General features: G+C 42.2%; 1 protein-coding gene across 1 annotated transcript in view; it reads left to right on the forward strand.

Annotated features, from left to right (window-relative positions):
* Nucleotides 1-1,617: 1,617 nt before the first annotated feature.
* Nucleotides 1,618-22,505, forward strand: part of KIF5C (kinesin family member 5C) — a 68,761-nt gene continuing 47,873 nt past the window's right edge. The window contains exons 1-2 of the mRNA XM_083706632.1: nucleotides 1,618-2,362; nucleotides 17,425-17,515. Of these exons, the coding sequence (XP_083562758.1) occupies nucleotides 2,237-2,362; nucleotides 17,425-17,515 (217 nt within the window). The 5' untranslated portion in view covers nucleotides 1,618-2,236. The remainder of the gene's footprint in view (nucleotides 2,363-17,424; nucleotides 17,516-22,505) is intronic.

Genomic DNA, 22,505 nt, shown 5'->3' on the forward strand with positions numbered 1-22,505 from the left:
AAGCAAGAACCATAGAAATTATTTTTTCATGCTAGGCTCCTGCTTTGTGCTCAGGATGGCAGCTTAATATAAGGTCTTACAAAACGCCCCAATTCTAAACACAGTTTGGGGTCTCATTGATCATAATGGAACAAATATTTGTTGGAAGGTATTTGGGTTAACGGCTAGTCAGATCAATCTTGGTGTGCACTGTGCAATCCAAAAGGATTGGGTGCATGACAATTTATGTACTGCATTGATTCAATAATATAGAACAGTATACAATATGAGTTTGGTGCATGCTTCTCTGAGCTCATTGGTGGGAAGGCTGAATAACAATGAAATAATCTTGAATGCAGTGGGAACACGGCAGAGGAGAGGCAACATTAAGTAGCAGCCTTGTCTACACTAACAGAACCAGGTAATATACTTCGCATAAATATTGCCTATCAATTACTACTAAAGCTCAGAAAGGCCTCACAAAGGAGGGACAGATCTATAATAGGTGTGCACTGATCATTAAACACTGTAACATGAATGGGAAATACCAACATAAGGCAAAGGACAGTGAGCAAAAACTATTTTTTTTTAACTACATGTGCACTGAAGCCTGGAACCACCATAAAATTATGATTTGCTTGAGCTGGTGCAAGCAACATTATCTTGGAAACATGTTCCATTAACTTTTTCTAAGTAGCAGTGAAGTAGTGCTTTGCTGACAAAGCAAGAAGCCATGAAGCTGCGAGAAAAGCAAAAGGGAAGCAACCCTATTGGAAAGACTTGTGAGGAGGCAAGTCAAATATTTAATTATTAATATACATATTTTAAAATTTGTAATATTCAGATGGTTCCTGAGAAGTCATGGATAGTTGGGTACCCGTCTGATTGAAAGGATTACCAGAGTAATGTACCCAACACCACCCAATGAGCCAGTGATGGAGAGCAGGATTTTTAAGTTAAGTAAATTAAAATGAGAAGAGGCAACATCAGGAAGATCTCAGAAAGGGATAATAATAATCATCATCAGTGCTTTTTTCTGGGGGTACAGGGGATACGCATACCCCTAAACTTTTTGTGAATCTACGGGTAAGTTTGGCCTCATTGAAGGGCAATATTTCAGTATGAGTAGGAAAATGAGAATACCCCTAAACATTATTTATTTATTTTATAGAAAAAAAGCACATAATAATACAGTAATATCATCCTTGGCAGATAATATTACTTTCACAAGTTGTTTCAAGCAAGGCACTCTAAAACTAGTATGCTTAAGATATATATGCAGATATTGGGACTGTGCAACCTTCTATTTTAGGCAGGAGGCGGCTGATTTTCAGTCTGACGGGTGATTTCAGGCTTTATACATGCTAACATTGGGCCATTCTGCTTGTTAATTGGAAATATATTTTCTATTTGTATTAGTTAGAAGTCCTTCAGGTGCCAAAATATGGCAAAACGTTAGGAGAAGGGGGGGGGAGTTCGTGGTGGGGAGAGAGGAAAACCACCTCTCCTCCCATTCCTTCTCCGGTCCCCCGCTCTCCCCACCTGTCGTTACAAGAACTACAACTCCCAGGATGCGCCAGGAACTTCTCCCCCTCCAGCCCGTGAGCTTTGGGAGGGGTTGATGTAATGCAGTGAAGTCACAAAGCCCTTGAGGGTGGGGGAAGAGAGAGAGGGAGAGGGAGAAGGTGGTTTGCTGGCGGGGATGCAGGATGGTGGCGGCGGCGGCGGCAGCAGCAGCAGCAGCAGCAGCAGAGCTTGCAAAGCTAGCAAGCGGCTCCGGCGTTTGAGTGGGCAGGAAGTGGGGCGGCGTGGAGAGCAAAGGACCCGGCTTCATTATTATTATTATTATTATTATTATTATTATTATTATAAAAAGGCTTCGAATGACCATATGCATTCCTGTAGTTGGATGTTTTTCTTTCACGGCACCGGCTGCCCCCCTCTGAAGAAACCCTCGAGGGGCTGAGGCTGGCGCCCCCCACCGCACCCCTCACCTCAGGCCATTCCCGCCCTTTTATTCTCCTGCCTAAGTTGCTGGCGCTCGCCCGCCGTCGTGTGAGGCAACCGGGCATGCCTCGTTGCCGCCGCCGCCGCCTCTCCTGACCGGGCCGGGCTCCTTCCCCTGCAGCTTGAACACCACCACCCCCGCCTCCCCCCCAAAAAAAAGAAACGAGAAGCCGGGGAGGGGGGCAAAGGAGCGGGCCGTCCTCGCCACGCGCCGTAGGTCAAGGCGCCGCCACCTCCTCCCCGCGCCGAGATGGCGGACCCAGCCGAATGCAGCATCAAAGTGATGTGCCGGTTCCGGCCCCTCAACGAAGCCGAGATCCTCCGCGGGGACAAATTCATCCCCAAATTCAAAGGCGAGGAGACGGTCGTGGTCGGGGTAAGCTTCCTCGTCGTTGCCTTGCTTGGGGTGGCTTATTTGTTGTTGTTTTGGTGAGGGTGGCGGGCGAGGGAGTTGCCTTCGTTTTGCCCCCCTTCGCCTCAGGACCTTCCCTCGCCTCCTGCAGCAACGTGCAGAGAGAGAGAGAGACCCGCCAATTTCCTCCCGCTCGGCAACATTGCTGGGCCCCCTGCCTGGCGTGCCTTCGCACTGCATTGTTGTGCTCCTTCTTCCTCCGCCCATTGTTCCCAACCTTGGCTGCTGTTCAGGAGCGACGGTGCGCTCGCGTTTCGGTGTGCTGGGTGGCTTTCCCATCCAGGCTCTTCGCATTCACCTTGAGCTCCTGGTGCGGGCGGGAGGAGGGTGCGGGGATGAGGTTGGGAAACCCCTTCCAGTCACTTGCCGTGGGAGGAAAGGTCGCGCCTCGCCTGGGTGTCTTCCTCCCTTACTCCTCAGACTTGGAGATCAGCTTGGGGGTCCCAAAGGAGAATGCCTCTTCTTCATCTCTTTAGCTGGAATAGATACCCAAAAGCTGTGGGAAAGGGTGTGGGTAGGTTTTGTTGGGGGGGGGGGTGTCACGTAATATAGGTGTTTGGTGGTGGTAGCATTCTCCCCCCCCCCTCCTTTGGGGGATGCAACATTTCAAGCCATCTCATGTGCGTGAGCATAAGGGGATGGCACAGCCAAGTGTCTTGCGATAACCTTTTCGAAAGCCTGACATTTATTGCGTCTTTTGTGGGCTGAGAGCCCACGTTGGCAGATGCATGGCATAGATGCCTTCAGTTGACAGATAGGCATAAATAGGTCTAGAGAAGGTAACTGCGAATGGTGGTGCAGAAAAGGCATGAAATGCAAGCATTTATTTATTTAATGTTTCACTCCCTTGTCTAGCTTTGTTGAAGTGCCCATTTCTTGTTTTATCGTCCTTTGCTCCTCTAGGCCAGATACTACATTTAATTCCTACATCTGCCAAACGTTAGTGCCCTGCAACAAAACACCCCCCTTCAACCCTTTTTGGATGCTTTCTGCAGCGGAAAACCAGGTACTGCTTGGCTGAGTTCCTTGTTTTCATAGCCGCAGCAGAGGGCAATGGTGGGGAACTGAGTAGAGTCAACCCCAATTGACTCTTCCAGCTGCCTCCCTTCCCTCCTTGCTGCTGCAGCCTTCCAATCCCCAGCATTGATCAAGCTGATGTCATCTGGATCACTGGGCATGCTCACATGCTCCCTCCTGATGCCTTTGACTGATTGACAGGTGGCAAGAAATTGCTGAGAGAATTACAGAGGTGGAGGAATTCCCACCCCCTCTGCCAACCCAGCTTGTGTTTTCATGCATTTTTGCAGCCCTGAGTTAAAAGCATGCCAAGCTGCAGTCTCTGCAGACGAGAGCAAAATTTATGTATTCCATCCAGAGATGCTCAATCCTTGCCTGCTGTGTTCATTTCCTGCTCTTCTTGCTGCATTATGGGGAGGGAGAGAGAGAGAGAACCTTCGCTTAACAAGAGTTCCTTTCCTTATCACTTACAGGATCATATTGGCCTTGGCTGAGAAGTTTGCTCTTCCTTTGTCCTAGATGTGCTGGTGTGGGTGGGGGAGAGGATGCCTATATATCTGACCTCAACTCCAGAGGTATCTGGCCTTCAGGGCAATTTGTGGTAATTTTCTCCTTGCAATATGAATTACCTAATAGTCTTGTAATATGAATCTATGGCAACCTTCCACCTGAATTCCCCTGAATAATGGCAACCTTCTGCCTCCATGCTAAGATTTTCAAAATGTGTTCCAAGGAAACTGGTTTAATTAGAAGATCAGTAATGGCAGACAAAGCTTTCAGCTCGTCTGCCCATTATTGGAGTTCCTGGTGGTGTGCAGCTGTGGACCCCAGTGAACTGAGTGTGCACCACAGAATATACCAGAGAGTCCTCGACAGATAGGTGGACTCCTCAGTGGACAAAGTCAGTGTGGAAAGCATTTTATTAAAGGAGTTGAAAGCTACATTTCTAAAACATTGGTGGGCAGCTTCTTCAACAACCTTTGGTTTTGTTACCCTTGTATCCTCCCTCCTTTACCTCTGGACCACAAAGCGACATTTGAGTCTCACAATAACTTTGAGAAGGTAGGGATGGCTGAGAGAAGGTGACTGTCAAAGACAGATTATGTTCAGATGTGAGAGAAGTACTTGAACTCTGAGACTGTTGTAAGGGATTGGTGCTTCTATCATAACAGGTTTGTGAGTGTGTAGGGCAGGGTCCCAGGAACAATCCCCTGGCATGCGTAATTGTTAGCTGAATTCTGATTTTAACATTTTTATGTTTTTTATAGTATGGTGGTTGTCATTGGAACATTCTGTGGCAATATTAATTGTGTGTTGTCTAAAGAAGTGCTTTGTTTTTCTTGTCTTTAAAAATGTAAACATTCCTATAAGATTTGATAAATGGACAATTTTTTTTTATTTTAAGAAGAGGAGTTAAAAAAACCACCAACTATCAGTTGAGAAAGCAAAAGGAAATCTGTCTGGTTATTTGATCTTTACTGGTTATTTGATATCTACTTCTCTTTATTCTGCAATGAGAATTTGCCCCTGACTCTGAAATGGTTGTTTTGAATTGTCAGTACACCCACACCCAGTTTTCAGAGTTACATCAGAGCTGGACTAGGAAACTTTAGTAATGAATTAAGCACTAGCCAACTCTGTTCATTTCTATTTCTGGTCTATCAACCACAACAAAATGGCAATAGATATTTGTATGTGGGTGTAATATTTATGTTGTCGGGGAAATGGTTATAGGGCTTTGTTCTAACGAATGATTATTCTAATATGCTTACTTCAGTACTCTGCTAGATAATTTTTACTTGAATTAGTGAGCAATTAGCCAAACAATAATTACAGTGTTTGTAGGTGTCGTTATGTTTTGCTATTTATGCTTGGTAGTTCTGGATGCAGCAGTGATATTATTAATTGCATTTGGTTTTGCCCTTGGATACTTAAAAGTTCTATCACTAAGTATAAAATAAAAAACCTTGCTCAATTAGTTTGTTTTTAAAAATGATTTGTAACTAGAACACATTGTTACAGCTTTGCTTTCATTTTTAAAGAGCACAATGATGAATTTGACAATATATTTTTATAGGGTGGTATTCAATGTAACACAATAAGTGGGATATGTGTGCAGGGAACAAGATCTGCTTGTGTAATGGGTCTTTCCTCTGTTTGCCCCCAAATCTGTTCTGGGGGTTCCTCCAGCCCTCCAGGCCAGATTTAGGGAGTTCAGGAAGAACTCTTGGGGGAGGAGAGGAGGGAAAAGTCCTATCACACAAGCAGACCTTGTTCTTCACACAGAACAACTTAGTTGGACCCTGCCCATACAAATTAACATATCCCTTATTTTTAGCTTGTTGAAAGAAGCTGTACCAATGTGTTCTAGTTACAAACCATCTCTTTCGAAGCTAGCTATTTTTAGTTGCCTAAAACCAAATATAAATAAGCTTGGTGGAATCCACTGGAAATCTCTACCCTCCCAATCCTTTCTTGTTGTGTAATTTCCATTTGTTTCAGGACAGCTTTCACTACTTTCTTGCTCTCCTGGCTTCTATAGCTCTTTTAGGGGGGTTGTGTGGGTGGAGATCCCTGGCTATGTGTAGTTGGGGGAGACATTGCCAACCACAGCCTGCTTCACGTGTTTGCCAGTAAAGCTGTCTCGAGGCAAGTGGAGGAAACCAACAGTGATTTGATTCTTCTTCCTCTGCAAACTTTGCAGGTGGTAATATTTTCTGTGTTCTTCATCACCACAGACTGAACTCCTCATATTTGCACCAGAATCAAGCAAAGCTGATTCAACATAAATTTAGCTTGCTGAATATCTTTCTTTCCTTCCTTCTTGCCAGGCTGTGTGTGATATTGTGGAATTAGCTTACTTCGTAAGAGAAATGAACTATAATAACTCAGTAAGTGATTACAATTTTTAGCACCTTTAGATTACTTAGTGGCAACTACATTTGCTACATGAATAACTCATGAACTTATCAACTTATGCAAATATGGTGGCATTAGCTTGACAACAAAAACTTTTCATATTCCTGTGTTCAAAATGTGAAGGGTTAGAGATGTTTCGGATTGTGTGTAGTCAGCAGTTAGTTTTTGGGTGGTCTTGCTGACAAACCCCAAAATCATAGCCAGCAACTTCCCACGCTGGTTTTTCCCTCAGGAAAGACTGGGAGATGAGGGTGTACACATTTTTGTGCTGCCCTGTCTGAAGCTACTGTGGGCATCTTTAGACTGAGGCAACCAATGTTTCCTAACCTACCTTGTTTATTCTCCTCTCCTTGGGCATGCAGTTCCCAGCCTTTCTCCCAGCTCTGAAGCTGGAGAGGATTGCCACACAACTACCTTCAAAGCGGAAAGGTTGGCCAGGCCACTTATCACACTCCCTTATGGGCAGGCCACGCTCACCATGCTAAGTGGATTTATTGCATCTCACGTAAATCTGCAAGATTTAATAGGTGCTGGTGTTTTTCAGGGGGAACTTGTTGCCTAACTCTCTGACTCTATGTCCTGCCTGCCTCGTTTTACAGCTAGGAAAACTGTTCCACTACTTCACCAAATTGCTGTTTAAAAAAAAAAAAATTGTAACAGTGATTGCAGCCAATTGTTAACTTGCAATCAAAGGCATGCTTTACTCTGGCTTGCAAATGAATATTCTGCACAAATGTAGGTTGTACGATGGCCCTCCTGTAATTGCTGAGGTCTCCTTTCTCTCTCTGCTGAATACTGCAGTGATTAGTTGAACTAATTACTCTGTTGTCAGCGCAACACCTGATAGTTTCTACTTTTTTCAGCATTTCTTGTCATTCCACAGCAGTAAGCATGCTTTAGTCCAATGCTGTGCTGGTTCTGTGTCCTGACACTGGGTGGGATAGAACCCATCACACCCATTTGCACATGGACTTTAAAACTGAAAGGAAACAGCAACATTTGTGCATTTTTAAAAAACAAACAAACAAACTTCAGCAAACCATTTGTGCCTCTGCAGTGCTGGCAGTGTTGAGGTTTGGAAAGCAGTACAAACCTTAGCTGTTCAATAGACTCCTCTGGTGGGCTATGAAGTGCATGCTTTTCAATCAGTTCTTTTCAATCCAGATCTGCTGCCTGTTGCATCCTGTTGGTTTAAAGTCAATAAAAAAAGAATGCACCCCAGGGATCTTGGATACCACGACAGGCCTTTTGTTTGCATGAGCAAACAGAAGCATGTTTTGGCCAAAGTAAAGCACTTTTCCAGTCCTATTTATCTCATTGGGAGAGATTTAAGTATCTATTGGATAGTCCTGCTGAAATCAATGTGATTTAGAAGTACTTTTATTTTACTTGTGCCTTAAATCTAGCATCATTATAAAAGAATCTATATAAAGGCATTTTGCTCAGGGATTGAGAAGAACGTTCTCAAATAAAGAGGGATAACTTTGTGACAGCCACCCATTGTATGCTTCCTAGAAAAAACAGTTGTCACAACAATTCATGTCCCAGTGTCAGGAATAAATTTCAGAAGTTTGTTTTGGTATTAAATCTATGCTTAGCAACTTAAACACAACAATTTAATTAGTCAAATAAAACCCAACTCTTAATACAGTAAGTTGTAAAGCTGTTCTGCTCATTAGCAGAACTTTATTGTTTATTCTGCTTGATTTCTTGCACTGTTTAGCATGAAAATAGTTTGAATGGTGCTTTTAACAGTGTGTTTTTTTTAAAAAAAATATTAAAATGTCTTTGAATGAGTAAGCATATGTTTCATCCTGGATGTTCAAAGCAGATAACCATAGATTTAGGGTAAGATTCAAGTGGACTTCCTTGTGCCCCTCCCCACCAAAAATTCTGGCAGCATGGGGGAGGGTGAGAAGAAGGGGAAGCCCTTTTGTACAATAAGTCAGTCCCACTCACATATGGATGATGTTAGTGTCAGCCTTAAATCATACCATTAAAATTATATAAAATCCTGTAGAACAACTAAAATATAATAAACTACAAAATTAAGTTAGTCAGTACCTTTATTGGGACCAACTGAAATGCCATCCAAAATGGAAGGTCCACAGCAAACTATGGTAAGTTCTTAAAGAAATGGGAGTGCCTGATCACCTCATCTGTCTCCTGAGAAATCTCTATGTGGGACAAGAAGCTACAGTTAGAACTGGATATGGAACAACTGATTGGTTCAAAATTGGGAAAGGAGTACGACAAGGCTGTATATGGTCTCCCTACTTATTTAATTATATGCAGAAGTCATCATGCGAAAGGCTGGACTGGATGAATCCCAAATCAGAATTAAGATTGCTGGAAGAAATATCAACAACCCCAGATATGCAGATGACACAACATTGATGGCAGAAAGTGAGGAGGAATTAAAGAACCTTTTAATGAAGGTGCAAGAGGAGAGTGCAAAATATGGTCTGAAGCTCAAAAACAAAACAAAACAAAACAAAACAAAACAAAAAAGAAGATCATGGCCGCTGGTCCCATCACCTCCTGGCAAATAGAAGGGGAAGAAATGGAGGCAGTGAGAAATTTTACTTTCTTGGGCTCCATGATCACTGCAGATGGTGACAGCAGCGAAGAAATTAAAAGACACCTCCTTCTTGGGAGAAAAGCAATGACAAACCTAGACAGCATCTTAAAAAGTAGAGACATCACCTTGCCGACAAAGGTCCGTATAGTTAAAGCTATGGTTTTCCCAGTAGTGATGTATGGAAGTGAGAGCTGGACCATAAAGAAGGCTGATCGCCGAAGAATTGATGCTTTTGAATTATGGTGCTGGAGGAGACTCTTGAGAGTCCCGTGGACTGCAAGAAGATCAAACCTATCCATTCTTAAGGAAATCAGCCCTGAGTGCTCATTGGAAGGACAGATCCTGAAGCTGAGGCTCCAATACTTTGGCCACCTCATGAGAAGAGAAGACTTCCTGGAAAAGACCCTGATGTTGGGAAAGATGGAGGGCACAAGGAGAAGCGGACGAAAGAGGACGAGATGGCTGGACAGTGTTCTCGAAGCTACCAGCATGAGTTTGACCAAACTGCAGGAGGCATTGGAAGACAGGAGTGCCTGGCGTGCTCTGGTCCATGGCTTCACGAAGAGTCAGACATGACTAAATGACTAAACAACAACAACAACAGGCTTGTGCCCCAGAGAGGTCACCTCGGTGCTGCTATTGCAGCAGTTTGTCTTCTCCCCCAGTGACTTGGAGGCGCACTCCATTGTCTCTTGAGACAGACGGATGCCAACAGATTTATCCATTACTGTGTAAAATAACAGTCTATGAAAAGACAAATGGTTGTGAAACCATCATGAAAACAACACTGGTAGCCCAATAAACCCCTGAATTATTCAGTTTTATAAAATAATGAAATGCCTAAACTTTGTACCATGACATTTTGTTGCCATGATATAAGCTTGATATATATGATGCACCTGCATTTACCCAGTACCACAAATGCTTTGGGTTAATTTTTGTCCTTTTGCTCTGTGTCAATCCTACATTGTTAAATGCTGCTTCAATGCATGGTAGTTTTTGAAAAGTGGAGGGAAGAGCAGCACTAAGGAAAAATGAGCTTGGTCTTGCAAAAAAGGCATAAAAGAGTAATCCCCTGCTCCCATCCCTCTGTAATTGGACAGATATACATTTTATTTCCATTAGTACAAGAATATGGAGCAGAAGCAAAAAGAAGAAGACCATAATGGAGCATGAGAACAATATTTCAGAAGAATCTGCTGAGATGGTTGATTATTGAGAAGTGTGACATTTGTTTTGTGTGCTTTTATCAAAGATATAAACAATTCCTCAAATTACATTTGACCTCTGTAACTGGCAACTACATCTAGTATAAATTATTGGTCTCTTAATGTCGGAAAATGAACAAAAATTCCCATCCTGGATATGATGTTTTAAAATGAAGCAAATTTTATTTACATAAAATCGTATTTTTGCTTTATCAGTTTTGTTGAGTGTTGCTTTGCCTGTGCAAAGACCCAGCTAGGTAAGATATAACATGGAAAGTACTCTGCAGCTTAATCATATCATTTTCAGGTAGGGATTTATTTGTCTGCAAGACTGAAGTTTTTCCATTCCCCTTTTCATTCTTTCTAGTTTGCTGCATCCTTTTGGCATCACCAGAGGTCCCACCTTCATCAGACTGGCTTTGTGTCAGGATTATTTGTCAAGTCATTCTGATTATACGACGTTCATTAGAAGCAACTAGATCTCTTGTGGTCCAGAAACACTAGCCAACATCTTTACTTGGAACACTAGAGGCAAAATCTGGATCTTGGCTATAAGTGGGAGGATAATTAGTCATTTTAGACAGCCTATGTGAACAAAGTACAATTAATGATATAAATTTCTGAGGTTTGCTGCATTTGATTCAGGTTCACATTCAGAAGAATTTGAGGCCCTTCCAAGACGCATCAGTGAGCACGTGGTAGAGCTATGGGGAAGCCTATGACCTTGACCACATAGCTGTAAAACCCGCAAGTCCTGATTCTTGCTCTTTGGCTGATGTCTTGCACATCTGGGAAGGCAGGGCCCTGGCTAACTCCACCAAAAAGGCTACTGTTACTGCTGAAGTTGCCTAGAATATATTTAATATGCTTTATGGCTGAAGTTCCTGAACTGCAACTCCCACCAGCCCCAGCTAGCATGACAAATGATCAGGGATGATGGGATGTTGATTAAGAATGCTAGAATCTGGCTCATTAACGACCATGCTCATCAAATAAATAAATAAATAAAGCAAGTTCCATTTAATGTTTAGACCTTGATAAATTTGCTTGAATTGGAACGCAGGCAGATGAGATTTTCATTTGTTGGGTTCAACAGGCCAGAAGAATACAGATGTTTTGTGTGTGTCAACATGCACAACTGCATGTGCCATTGTGAGTGTCTGAGGCAGCGCATGCTTCTTGATCATATGGGATCAGCTGCAATATTAGAATCTTAATTCATTGCTCGCCTTTGTTGGACAGCCAAGTCAGGCTGACAAAGGAGGTCCCATTGTAAATGAATGGTAGTGTTGGGGCTTTCCATGTTTTTACAGACCAGCATTCTTGCCTTGGCCTTCAAAGAGGTCAGTGTCCCCATCACTTATTCCACAATGCTTTTAAAGAAAGATATGATACATTATGATATGATTGATAAGAACACAGATTAAGGCTTTGTAGTGTGCAATAAATTGTGGAATATCACTAGCTACCACTTCATCAATGGAAATGCTTTCCCTCCCCACCCTGTTTGCTCTCTTTAGAAGCTGGTATCCTGCTGACTAGTATTCTTTGGGTTTAGAATTCAAGCCACCGGTGACCTGGCTCGGTTATTTAGCTGGTGCTGACTGTGCTTTGTGCTTCTCAGCTGGGTTGCTTCTGCTTTCTCTTGATTTAGAATATTGATTTCCACCTCCCCCTCTCTCTAAGTGAGAAAACTGGCTGCAGACTGAAGATGGCATGGCAGGAGGGGGGAAAGTGAAACACAGTGGGTGAGATTAGAACAAAATTGGAAGAAATGACAAAAGGAATCAATGAGGAATTGTTGAAACAATAATTGATTATGGGGTCTTGAAAAAAGAACATCATGTCCGACAGCATGTAAAGCACAAAAGTCGGGAGGTAGATGAGAAATACACATCTAAGCAAAATGTGCACCTGCATTATTTCTTGTTTGATCATAGTCCTGTACAGTGCAACAAAAGGCTTAATGTGTGAAATTGTGCAATTACACTATTGCAGCATGAAGAAACGTAAGAAATGAATTTTACCCTATTTCATGACAAATAGTGTGGCAATAGTATATTTGAGTTGATTTCTTACTTTTATTTTATTGCTTATTGAATTTTTATACTGCCCTATACCTGGAGGTCTCAGGGCAGTTCACAGAATAAAATCAAAATATAAAACCACATAATCAAAATAAAAACAACTCAATAATACCCCCCAAGCCACATTTTAATAGGGTGTACATAGGATGTCAATCAAATCAACCAGAGGCCTGGTTAAAAAGGAACATTTTTGCCTGGCACCTAAAGGTGTAGAATGAATGTTTTTATGCAATGGTGTCCAGACATAGGGGAGGTGCGTGCAGTTCTGATCGTGATATTATGAACAGAATAGAGATTAACACTGAAAACCCTGCATTCTGGTAGTGCAAGTGTGTGTTTAAAAAATTCAGAAAAAAACAGTTTCATTATTATTATTTTTCTGTAAAGTTCAATGTAGTATTTCTGTCAGACCCATTATATATGTATGAAGACAGTTCTCTTTCGCAGACAGGGAGGGAGAGAGAAGGTTCACTCACTTCCTTTCTGTCAGTATTACTCAGTCCATCTTTCTGATGTATGGAGACTCAATGAGATACAGTTTGAAAGACTGAAGAGCATTGTTCACCGAAGGAATACATATTTGAGGCTTGTGTGATTTCAAATGGAAGGTAGCTTGAGTTTGTTCACAAAAGGGGTGGTGAGAGAAAGATGATCACAGAAATTGTTAGTGACTCACTATTGCTGTTGTCTATATTTTGGTTAAAGGGATGCGGGTGGCGCTGTGGTCTAAACCAATGAACCTCTTGGGCTTGTTGATCAGAAGATTGGCAGTTAGAATCCCCGTGATAGGGTGAGCTCCCGTTGCTTGGTCCCAGCTCCTGCCAACCTAGCTGTTCAAAAGCAGACCAGATTTATATTTTTTTATATAGTAATTTTTAATGGTATCTTTGTTTTTGTTTTTCTATGTTGCCCCTATTTTATCTGTAAGCTGCCTTGAGTCCCTGTCTGGGCGGGGTATAAATACATATAATCAGTGCTTTTTTTCCTAGGGGGCGCCAAGGTATGCATACCCCTAAACATTTTGTGAATCTTTGTACTTTTGTCCATTTACTGTATTTATTTTTCCCAATTTGAACTATAAAATAGTGATTTTCTTGAGTCAAAATGAGAGTACCCCTAAACACGTTTAAAGAAAAAAAGCACTGCATATAATAATACATATAATAATGTATTGATAGCCTTCCCTCTCTCTCTTTAATGCACATCTGCTCCTATAGACATACTTCTAGAGTTCTTAGTAATGGATAAAATCATACAAATGCACTTCTGTACTTCTTGTCAAAAATATGCTTGCTTCTTAGTATGCAGTTTTGCACAGTAGGGAAGTTTGATGGAAGCAGGTTGCAGGAAGCTGGTTGTGTTGTTTTTTTTTTTTTTACTTTTTGTTGCTGTTGTTGTTTTATGCTGGCCTTGAGCATAATGAGGAGTTGGTGGTAGATAGCATTTTTTTTGCAATGTTTCACATTTGCAAAGCGGTGTGGAAGCATTCAGTAATTGAGTTCTTGCATATCATCACAGCCCCCAGGTAGGGAACTGTGTCTTAAGAGATGACACAGTTTTAATGGCAACCTAATACGTGTATGCCTGAAGGGAGTGTTGGCTGTAGCTTAATGGTGATTTCTGTTAACTTGGTGCAACTGCCTGAGGATTTTTGCTTAGTTTTATATTTACAGCATGAATGATCTAGATGGTAATGAATGTTTAGGTGCAGTTTTCTTCACAGCAACTACCCTGCTTGAGTCAGGAAGCAATTCTTACTCTATTCCAGAGCTTATTGTCCCTCTCTTTTAAAATTCAGTACATTTGTTGCCTTACCTTTTCACCAAGAATCTTGAAATTATATCACTTGGCTGATCCAAGACATGATACACATTGCACTTGGTGCACATACTTCCAGCATACTTTCTCGTTCTTTCCTTCTCTCTCTCTCTCTTTTATAGAAAACATACTCCCTATTTTTTATTTTATTTGCTAGATTTCTTATCCACCATTCACTGTAACATTCCTGGGTTGAATACAACCTTTAAAAAAGAAAGAAAAATAAATCCAATATAACTTTCTATATCTGAACACTTAAACAAGATTGCAATACTTTGCTGTTTCTCAGACAATCTTTTTCTTTCTTGCTTGTGGTTTTTTCAAAGTGTTTCTGAGTGTGGCGCTCTATCATGGTTATATTTGTCACACTACAAATAGCAATATATGCAAAAACCATAATGCGCATTTGTCTTCATAAAGTAAAAAAAATGTGTGTGTGTATTTAATGTGGTGACTCTTGTAGAAATTATGAAATAAATAAACTGGTTCTTTGTCCTGAAAGAACTGGTAAAAATGCTTTTTTAGCTGCTTACTCATACATGTCTGATAGAGGAACTTGTACTTTCATTTTGGTACAAGAAAAATATGATTGATTGCTTAGCTGAATTCTGGTGAGTCCTACAAGTTACCTGGTTTTATAGGACCTTACAGTAAGTGTTTCCCTGCTTGGGCAACATGCATCAACCTTGGTCTTCTTTGGAAATTGAACAGTTCATGCTTTGAGTATCCCTTCTGCCTTAAGCTATCACCTTAGGCATGTTAAAAGGGGTAAAATGTCAAATTATAGTGGCTGCTCTTAAACACATTGCATTCTTTTATTACAATATGTTACTACACTGTAGATTTTGAACCATTATGATAAAAGGATGGATTTATAGTCAGTAGCACACACTGACATTGAAACACAAAATATTGCAGGTGACATCTCATTTCATGGATAATATATTGCTTTTGAATGTGGCTTTTGCACATTTTTTGCCACCGGTCTTCAGAACTCTAACTTAAGCAGGTGACAGGTTTATAGCTGCCTTTATGGATAAATAAAAGTGAAACTTGTGAATTATGTGTGTCAGAACATCTGGTTGCAGATGGCAGTCGCAGCTAAAACTAAATTTTACAACACAGTAGAACCTACCTGTATAGAAGGTAGCTTGCAGTCTTAAATGACAAGTTCAGGTTGGTAATAGTTGTGTTTTTTCTTATTCTTTTTTTAAAAAAGAAGTTGTGTGGATTTTTTAATTGAGCAAAGTGCTTTTCATTCCACCCATGAACCAGTGTTGAGAGGGTTTAAAGTGCCTGTGATTCGTGGCCAGACAAGATGCTGTTTATAGTTGTCATGAGGACTCTGCCCCCTCCCCCTTACATAGCCTCTAGTGGAGGCCATTTTTGGCAGAGCAGAATCCTTAAGCCAAGTTTTCCTTGTTCTGGCTGTAACATACGGTAATTGTACTTGCAATGTGGATTCCTTAGGGCCTCGGGTGGCAGATCTAGTCTTTGGCAAGGTATCCTTTAGTCATATCTTCAAGTTGGGGGGAGGCATTTCATGCACCCCCATGTGGCAGCGTTTGCAGGGCCCCTTAAAGGGTTGATTGTGGGAGTCCCTGGCCCTACAGCGGCAGCATGTAGGTCAAACTGCCGGCAGAGATAAGGTGGGAGGGCACGCTGTGTAAGTTTGTGCTTTACAGTCCCCTCCCATTGTACTTCATTGCCCTGCACATCCTCAGACCTGGACAAGCTAACAGGGTTACATGCTAAGGCCTATGCCAAGTTCCCCACATTCTGAAGTTAAATAAAGTTGTGACCAATCTGAACCCATACTTTGGTCTCTTGTCTCTTTCTTTGGGGGGTAGGCTCCACGAACAGGGTTCAGCGTGTGTGCTCTCAATGTGGATTGTGCTGTTAGGCGAGTATCTGTGTTCCTGGCATTTATAGGTATCAAAAGGAAAACTTGCAATGTGATGACCTCATTGCACTGTGAGTTCTGTGCATCAGAATCTAAAGAGGAGGCTGTTTCAGCATGAGTGTAATGGATATAATATGTGCTCTGCTCCTCTGTGAGCCCTTCAGATTGACAACTGTACCAAGGATAGCTGGAAGAGGAGCCCTGGGAATAGGGGCTGCCAGTTACGCTTCTTGGCTGAGCTGGATAATGTGTTCTCTCCCTTTTGGCTGATCTGGGAAATAATTGTGTATGTGTGCTTGGATATTCTAGAATGCATTCTCATCACCTTTTGCCCATACCTCTCTTTATGTATTTACTGGCATCCATGAAGCACTATAGCAGGATGCCATTCAGTGTCCTGCTTGTGGACTTAGCATGGGCATCTGGCTGGCCACTGTGCGAAAAGGATGGACTAGATCATCCCTTGGCCTGATCCAGCAGGGCTGACCGAAAGGTTGGCAGTTCGAATCCACATGACAGGGTGAGCTCTCGTTGCTCTGTCCCAGCTTCTGCCAATCTAGCAGTTTGAAAGCATGCCAGTGCAAAGTAGATAAATAGGTACCGCTGCGGCTCTGGTTTCCGTCACGATGTTCCATTGCGCCAGAAGTGGTTTAGTCCTGCTAGCCACATGACCTGGAAAGCTGTCTGTGGACAAACGCTGGCTCCCTTGGACTGAAAGCGAGATGAGCGTCCATAGTCGCCTTTGACTGGACTTAACCATCCAGGAGTCCTTTACCTTTACCTTTTTTTTACATAATTCTTTGTACTGCATTTGAAATCACTTTTGCGTGACACTTGAAAGACTGTGACCATGTCAAAATCTTCCTCCTGCTTCTTATAAAAAATGTAATGTATGCGAGTTTTGTATGCAAGCACAATATATTATATTATTTTCTATCCTAAAATATAACACTGATGTTTCTGCCACCCACTTCACACAATTGGAAGGAGGAAGGTATTATGATGAGTTTCCCATTTCTTTGTAATATAATCTCAACCATAGTCCCATTTCCCTTTCCTTAATTGAAACAAGGTATATCTGTACCTTAATGTGCTGTTAATGTAGGATTCAGTGGGAATAAGATATTATATGAGAGAGATTGTAATGTTTTGATGCCAGTTTCTGTTCAGATTATTCATTTTATATTTTTAATTGCTAAAGAAGGAGGTTAGACCTTTCCAACTGCAATGTTGATGTTTGAGCCTATTCTGTTTCCTTCATACGATGATGAATCTGATAAGCCTCTAGGAAATTAGAATTCTAGTTTCTGTTTGCTAAGTGCTCTGAATAGGCTATCTCACAAATGCCAGATATGCCATAGGAACATCTTTTGTAGTAATCAACAATCCAAATTGAGCAGGTGTGCTGTTTTATATGGTTCTCTGTAGGCTTTTATGATAACCCTTTTGTCATTTGTGGTCTTTCGTAAAAATACCTTTTGTTTTTATTTCAGCAAGGGAAACCCTATGTCTTTGATAGAGTGTTCCCTTCGAATACATCCCAAGAACAAGTCTATAATGCTTGTGCCAAGCAGATTGTTAAAGGTAAGAGATTCTCAAATAATTTCTAGTCATGCCTGAAAGGGCTCGTGGCAAACTGAAATAGAGTGTGGGTGGTAAACAAAGGTGGAACGGGGTAATTTTTCTTTGTTTCTGTTGATATTTATGGAGCTACAGGTGAGATGTGAAAACCTCTGAAATAAACTGGGAGCTCAAGGATCTCAGCCTGTAGCTCAGGTAGAGAAATACATGCATCTTGCATTGCCCTACTTCTGAATAGCATAGCTCATTAGTAAAGTACCTGCTTTGTATGCAGAAACTCATAGGTCCAATCCCTTGAACCTCTAGTTAAAAGGAGCAGGTAAAAGGTGAGTAGAAAAGCTCTCTACTTGGGACCCTCTCCATGCTATGGCCAGTCAAACTGGACTCAACCAGGTGGATGAACAATCTGAGTTGGTGTAAGACAGCTTCTGAAATTCCTTTCAGCTTTAACTTTTAAAGACATAGCTGTACTTGATGAGCCTCTCTGAAGCTAGAACTATGAACTTACCAAGTTTCTGGAACCATTCTTGAAAACGCTCTTTTTTTGGCAGAGACATGATCCTAAAATCTCCATAGCATTGGCATCTATTTCTGTAACTGCTATGACTGTGGTGTGTGACAAATAATGATAATGTTGTCTAAGATGAGGCATTTGTAAACCTAAACCATTGATGGGGTGGCCTTCAGTTCTCTGGGCCTATAGTTTCAACTATTCATCCAGCATTCCCCACCTTTGACCTTGTTAATCTGGCTCAGGTGTGGCCTTTATTTTGGATGCAGATTGGTGTCTGCAGTGCTTTTATCCATCTGCTGGTTTTTCCGGAGTGCTATTAACCTTATTAGACTAACTGATAGGGTTATACCTATCCCTCCCAATGAATAAATTAATCATGTCCTCATTTATTCTCAGTGGCAACCTGGTCCTTAGGGACTGTTCCCATTTAGTGACTTGGAGCTGGAAACGCTATTTTAAAAAGACAAGTTAATTGTGGAGCTTGCCACTTCATTCCATAATCATTTTGTCAGTTGGTATGGATACCAATAGTGTTATGTTGACATGCAGTTTTGAATCTGGGGATTCATAGTTGAAAGGCAAAGCGATGGCTTCTCTTTCTCCTGTCTTAAATATCACATATAATCTTTCTCTAACTCCTCCTGATACTCAGAGTTATTCCAAAGGGGGATGGGGGAGATCTTAGTATATTTTAAAGCTGGCTTCATTGCAATATGTTAACACTGATATTTCTCCCCCAAGCTTCAACCACAATTTCCTGTAAATTGTTCCCCCTGCTTTCTCTCATGTCCTGCTCTAGCTATTTGTTGTTAGGAGAATAGAAAGGCTTCAGTCCATTTTCTGTGCAGGAAAATGACTGTTCTATCAGCTGAATCCTGCTGACTGGGAGGAATTAAGCACCATGGTTACTAGAAGATGTTACTGGAGTGCGTAGGAATAAGAAATGGCCAATATACACAAACTGGTGGTCATTTGTCTTTTTTACTGTGGCTGTTCACAAGGGACATCTGGAGCCTTGGATAAAGGCAAAATGATATTTTAATGATTTTCTTCAAATAATTGCTTACTGAGACATCCTCAGTCCACAGTGAATAAACTATTGACCGACTCCTTTGGGTTATATTATTGCATGACCATTGAATAATAAAGTGCAGGTATATCTATTTTGTAAAATGTAGAGGGAGGTGTGTGTGTGTGTAATTTTGAACTGAACTTGTGTTACAGGAGTAATATGGTTGCTATTTTATCAGTGTAGAAATTCATGAACAGAAAAGAGCAGGAACATGTGGAGTCTGTCCTTGATTTTGTTTCTCCTGTGTGAATTCTGCATTCCTGTGTTATGATTAGCATGAAATGGAAACATGGCATAAGAATCTGCCCTAGTCTGTATCAGGGATTTCCAAACTTTCTTTGCAGGAGACCATTTGAAAACTGCTGAGAGTCTGGGCTTTATGGTTTTTCTGAATGTTGTATTAATTGTCATACACTGTGCTAAATGCTGTATGATGTTTAATTGTATTTTTTATTATCTTTTGTTTTTCCTATATGTGATAGTTTATGGTTTGACAATTAAAATTCCAAATTGTAATACAATAAATACAATATAAGAAATACAGTGGTGCCCCGCAAGACGAATGCCTCGCTAAACGAAAAACCCGCAAGACGAAAGGGTTTTCCGATTTTTTAGCAGCTTCGCAAGATGAATTTCCCTATGGGCTTGCTTCGCAAGACGAAAGCCCATAGGGAAATCTCCGGGGACAGCGGGGAAGTGCAGCGTGCCTTCTCCTCTGTTCCCGGACCTGTCCTAAGGCTTGCGGTGGGAGGTCCGGGAACAGAGGACAAGGCGCGAAGGGCTTCTCCTCTGTTCCCGGGGCTTGCGGTGGGAGGAGGGTTTTTCCTCCCCACCGCCAACATTCAGAACAGCATTCTGAATGTTGGCGGTGGGGAGGAAAGCCCTCCTCCCACCGCAAGCCTTCAGGACAGGTCCGGGAACAGAGGGGAAGGTGCGCAGCGCTTCTCCTCTGTTCCCGGGGCTTGCGGTGGGAGGAGGGTTTTTCCTCCCCACCGCCAACATTCAGAACAGCATTCTGAATGTTGGCGGTGGGGAGGAAAGCCCTCCTCCCACTGCAAGCCTTCAGGACAGGTCCGGGAACAAAGGGGAAGGTGTGCAGCGCTTCTCCTCTGTTCCCGGACCTGTCTTGAAGACTTGCGGTGGGAGGAAGGTTTTCCTCCCCACCGCCAACATTCAGAAGGCTGTTCTGAATGCTGGCGGTGGGAAGAAAAGCCCTTCTCCCCCGCCAGCCTTCAGAGGAGTTCCCGCCTAGGCTGCAGGGCTCCCCAAGCTGCGAATGTCTGCCCCGCGCGAGGGGCGCTCTGCTTAAGAGCGCCCCTCGCGCGGGGCAGCAGGCTGCTATCCGCAGCTTGGAGAGCCCTCTGGACCTCTTCTGAAGGCGGGCGGGGGGCAAAAGTCTTTGTCCCCCCTGCCTGCCTTCCCGGGGGCTTTTAAATCGCCCCGGGACAGCGGAGAATTCATCCGCTGTCCCGGGGCGATTTTAAAATGCTGGCGGGCGGCAGCGCTGCTGCCCGCCAGCATTTTAAGATCGCCCCGGACAGCGGAGAAGTCCTCCACTGTCCCGGGGTTTTTAAAATGCTGGCGGGCGGCAGCGAAGGCTTTGCTGCCGCCCGCCAGCATTTTAAAATTGCCCCGGGACAGCGGAGAAGTCTCCGCTGTCCCGGGAAGGCAGGCGGGGGGAAGCAAAGACTTTCGCCCCCCCGTCGGCCTTCAGAAGAGGTCGGGGGACAGACTGTCCCCGGACCTGGTGTGAAGGCGGTTTCCATAGGAACGCATTGATTGATTTTCAATGCATTCCTATGGGAAACCGTGCTTCGCAAGACGAAAAACTCGCAAGACGAAAAGACTTGCGGAACGAATTAATTTCGTCTTGCGAGGCACCACTGTATAAGAAACAATGAAAATGCAATTACAAATCAACATGAATATTTATTGCGATGGATGTGCTGTGTCTGGTCTTCAGCCACATATCCGCAGACATGTCATAGACCACCTGAATGAAGCTTTTGGACCACAGTTTAGGTAGCCCTGGTCTATATATAAAGAAATTCTTCAGTTTGGAAGAAGACAACACTCCAGGATATTGATGTAGGTTTCGACAGTGCCTTTTTAGTACACAGCCATCAGCACTATTCCTCTGGACAGCTCCGTGGGTGTGATAGAACTCAGGAGGTTTTTGATGGTTTCTTCCTGAACTGCCAGCTTTGATTGTAAACCTAACAATCAGCCATTCCAAATTCTGCACAAACATCTTAAGTTTCATTTCAGAAAAGAGCAACAATTTTACTGATTACCTCAAAGCATATTGACCTAGTAGATTAGCAAATCTGCATTAAAACATACAAGTCAGGACATTGTCTAATTTTTGGAAAAACTGATTCTTAATATCTTTGTCATTTACCTTGTTTATTTGCCCTAAGTTTTTTTTTAAAAAAAAAACAACCAGAGCTAAATTAAATGTTAATTTTCAGCCTAAGTGGTTTCTTTTGAGTGAAATACAGTGCATGGATGGTTAAAAATCTGGTTCATAATTATCTATTTGAAACCACAACTGATTGCTCTACCAAAGAAAGCTGCTGTCTCAATAATATGCAAGTCTTGTTTCATTGAACTGAAAATCAATATGATGTTGCTTTTAGGAAGGCATTCAGAATGAGACTTTGCAATTCCACAAGCTTGTAATTCCTCCAGCTGTTTAGGGACCCCTTTGCTAAGAGCAAGAGGCTGGCCAGAAACATAAATTATTGTGTTTAAAGGCTAAACCTTTGGTTCAGTCCCCCCCCCCCATTTTGTGAGATCAGTGCTGTCAGCCTTGCAGTAGGAAAGGAACAAGGTTTATTATTATCAGTAATGTGGTTCTGTTTTTATGTTTGTGATGCAGAAGGACAGGGAAAAATTTCTGTGTCCTAGTATTCATTGTTTATCTATGCCAGTATTTCTTTGTTGCTCTTCAGTGTTTTTGCATAGTAGCATGGTGATTTAAGGTTCCTAGTAAGCTAAAGAGAAAACTGAAGCTTTGAAATGGGGTTAAGAAGGAAAGAGTCACTGGATTTGTATGATTTCTTCCCCTGGGATGGTAACTGCTTATAGAAAACTGTAGACGAATTAATAATTCCACAGTCACTGTGTCTCTCCCCACGCTTTTCAGATACATATAAGCTTCTTCTCCAAACAATGATTAGTTATTCTAGTATTTTCTCTCTCTGCCTTTAGCATTCTGTAGGATTTGAAGCTCACATAAAAAATACCTTTCCTGTTTTCTCTTTCAAATTTATATACTTCTGCATACCCAGGAAATCCTCTGAGCATATAGAAATATGTTTTGGGGTGACCCAGTTTTACTTCCAACCTGATAAGCACTTCCAACCTGATAAGCACCCTTGTTTGCTATTAAAAGCATGCTGGTT

Source organism: Podarcis gaigeae (assembly GCF_964106915.1).
Source record: "Podarcis gaigeae genome assembly, chromosome: 1".
Classification (NCBI taxonomy): Eukaryota; Metazoa; Chordata; class Lepidosauria; order Squamata; family Lacertidae; genus Podarcis; species Podarcis gaigeae.